The 2,543-nt window shown below is 43.6% G+C and overlaps 1 protein-coding gene across 1 annotated transcript in view; it reads left to right on the top strand.

The window, feature by feature from the left end:
• Positions 1–2,543, top strand: part of Wdfy1 (WD repeat and FYVE domain containing 1) — a 51,643-nt gene that overhangs the window by 19,696 nt on the left and 29,404 nt on the right. The window contains exon 2 of the mRNA XM_031368135.1: positions 2,369–2,436. Within this exon, the coding sequence (XP_031223995.1) occupies positions 2,369–2,436 (68 nt within the window). The remainder of the gene's footprint in view (positions 1–2,368; positions 2,437–2,543) is intronic.

Raw genomic sequence — 2,543 nt, 5'->3', positions numbered from 1 at the left:
GACCAGGCTGGCCTCGAACTCAGAAATCCGCCTGCCTCTGCCTCCCAAGTGCTGGGATTAAAGTTGTGTGCCACCACTGCCCGGCAAAAAATTTCTATATGCTTCTTTGTTTTTCTTTTCTTTCTCTTTCTTTCTTTCTTTCCTTCTTTCTTTCTTTCTCTTTCTTTCACTGTAGCTGTCTTCAGATGCACCAGAAGAGGGCATCAGATCTCATTATGGGTGGTTGTGAGCCACCATATGGTTGCTGGGGTTTGAACTTAGGACCTTTGGAAACGCAGTCAGTGCTCTTACCTGTTGAGCCATCTCGCCAGCCCCTTCAATTATTTTTTAATATTAGCAAATACCACTATTGTTCTCATTTCTGATTACTTTATAGCTGATTTTTAGTTTTTTTAATCAGAATTAAAATAAGACTCCCACGTTGTATATTTGATGTATTTCTGAAGCTTGCCCCTCTATCTTGGTTCTTTTCCCTTTCAAATTATTATAGAAGGAACTGGGTCTTTTGGTGTAGACTTTCCCAGTCTTGCTTTTGCTGAAGTATCTTTGTTGTGTTTATCAGGTTTTTCTGACCTTTTGTCCTTGCTGAAGACAGTAGCTGGACCTAGCAACCTGGTCAGCTTCCATTGGCCTTAGGATGTACATAAAATAAAATAGGGCTATGTGCTGCATCATCATGCCGTCTAGGAAGGTCACTGTCCAGCTTGAATCCCACACAGTAGTTTCTGCAGATCTTGAGAGCAGCAGGACATGCTCTGCTGTGCAGGCACAGCTCTAGTGACCAACCCCAGAGCCTCATCATTTTTGTTTTGATCTCACATCTCTACAGTCTGCCTCTCTTCCACAGAATCCATCAGCCATTTGTCTCTATGGAACAGTTTTACTTGTCTAGAACTTCAGAAAGAAATAACTAGGTAAATAGATGGAGATTGGGCTAAAGTTAACACTTGCTAACTGTTGTGTTGATATTAGAGTTATATTTTTATTTATTCATCTCTGTGTTTCTGTGTATTGAGGGTGGGAGTGGGGGATGGAGGTCAGAGGAGAACCCATGAAATCAGTTTTCTCCGTCTACTGGGTACCAAGGGTTGAACTCAGGACTTCATCCTTGGTAGCAAGCACCTTTTTCAGTGAGTCGCTTGCCAGCCTGTTATTAGGAATAGAAACATGACTGACTGAGAGTGACAGTGGGTGATGAGAAGCCTGTGGCAAAGCAGATGCCACTGGAATGCAGGACCCAGGGGGACTGGGGAAGGAGAGCCTGGCTTGGAGGTCCTGCGGAGGCAGGCGGAGCCCAGGCTGGCCCTGGTGCTTGGCAGTGTACGCACATCTGCCCTTTGGCTCTACTCTCCTTTGTCACTCTGCTGCACACACACAGGATTTCCTCATAGCCCTGTGCGTGTTCTGTTGAAAGAGAAGCCAGAGACAGTACAAGACAGTTTCCTCCAGGGTAGGAGGCTGGGAATTGTGGGTAAGCCAAGCCTCTCACTGGCTGTGGCACTTACACCCTGCCCCTTCCCTGCCCGCACTGCATTTCCATGAGCTTAGTCCTTTTCTCTGTTTTTGCTTCTGTGGGGAGGGTTTTGCTATGTGTCCTAGGCTGGCCTCCAAGTCATGGTGATCACTCTCGTGCTCTAGCCTTCCACTACAGGGCTTGTTGCCCCTGTTCCTAGCTTTTCTTCTTTGTGTCCCTGATACTGTCCCCAACATCTCCTGGTGAGACCCACAAGTGACTATGTTGCCACCGTTTGTTGTACCTGGAAAAGTAGTCGAGAGTTCTTGGTTTCCTTTGTATGTCATTACACAATGAACATTTCAATATTACTAAAATTATTTGACATCTTGACTTAAACTTAAAATAGTCATACTGTATGTAATATATAATTATATTATGTATACTATATATAATATACTAACTTCTGTCTGTATATGTATATAATTCTCTTTGAATAACTTAAGATCAGTCAGAGGATGTTGAATTTTTTAATTAAAACCAAAATCGCCTTGAAATACAAAGATAATCCAGTTGTATGCTGAGAAATACACAAAGGGTGACTGACCATCCTTATGACTTGGAGAATAAACCTTTGAATCTGTAGAGTCTTGAATACTGCGTGTGTGAGGTAAAAGTTGATGTGTGTGGGGAGTCAGAGGCCACTGTCTGACCCAGTGTCAGACCCAGTGTCTAAAGATGCCACACGTGTCTTCAAGTGCTAGGCATGAGCGTTAGTTCTCACCCATTGTGTGCTGATTTATAGTATTAGAATGATCAGTTCTGTCTAGTTCACTATTGCATGCCATTCAGAAGAGTTTAAATAAAGATAAAATGACCAAGCACCTCTCTTTCTCTCTCTTTCTGTCTCCACAGAACCATCCGAGTATGGCTGAAAAGAGACAGCGGCCAGTACTGGCCCAGCATCTACCACACAATGGCCTGTAAGTCATGGACTTTTGCACTTAAGGACCTTGCTTCTGATTCCTTGGATGATTTCAATTTTAAAAGACCTGGCTACTAGGACAGCCAGGGCTATACAGAGAAACCC

The sequence above is a fragment of the Mastomys coucha genome, unplaced genomic scaffold (assembly GCF_008632895.1).
Source record: "Mastomys coucha isolate ucsf_1 unplaced genomic scaffold, UCSF_Mcou_1 pScaffold14, whole genome shotgun sequence".
In the NCBI taxonomy this organism is placed as follows: domain Eukaryota; kingdom Metazoa; phylum Chordata; class Mammalia; order Rodentia; family Muridae; genus Mastomys; species Mastomys coucha.
The sequence above is the reverse complement of the archived record's forward strand: the minus strand, read 5'-3'. Positions and strand labels throughout refer to the sequence as shown.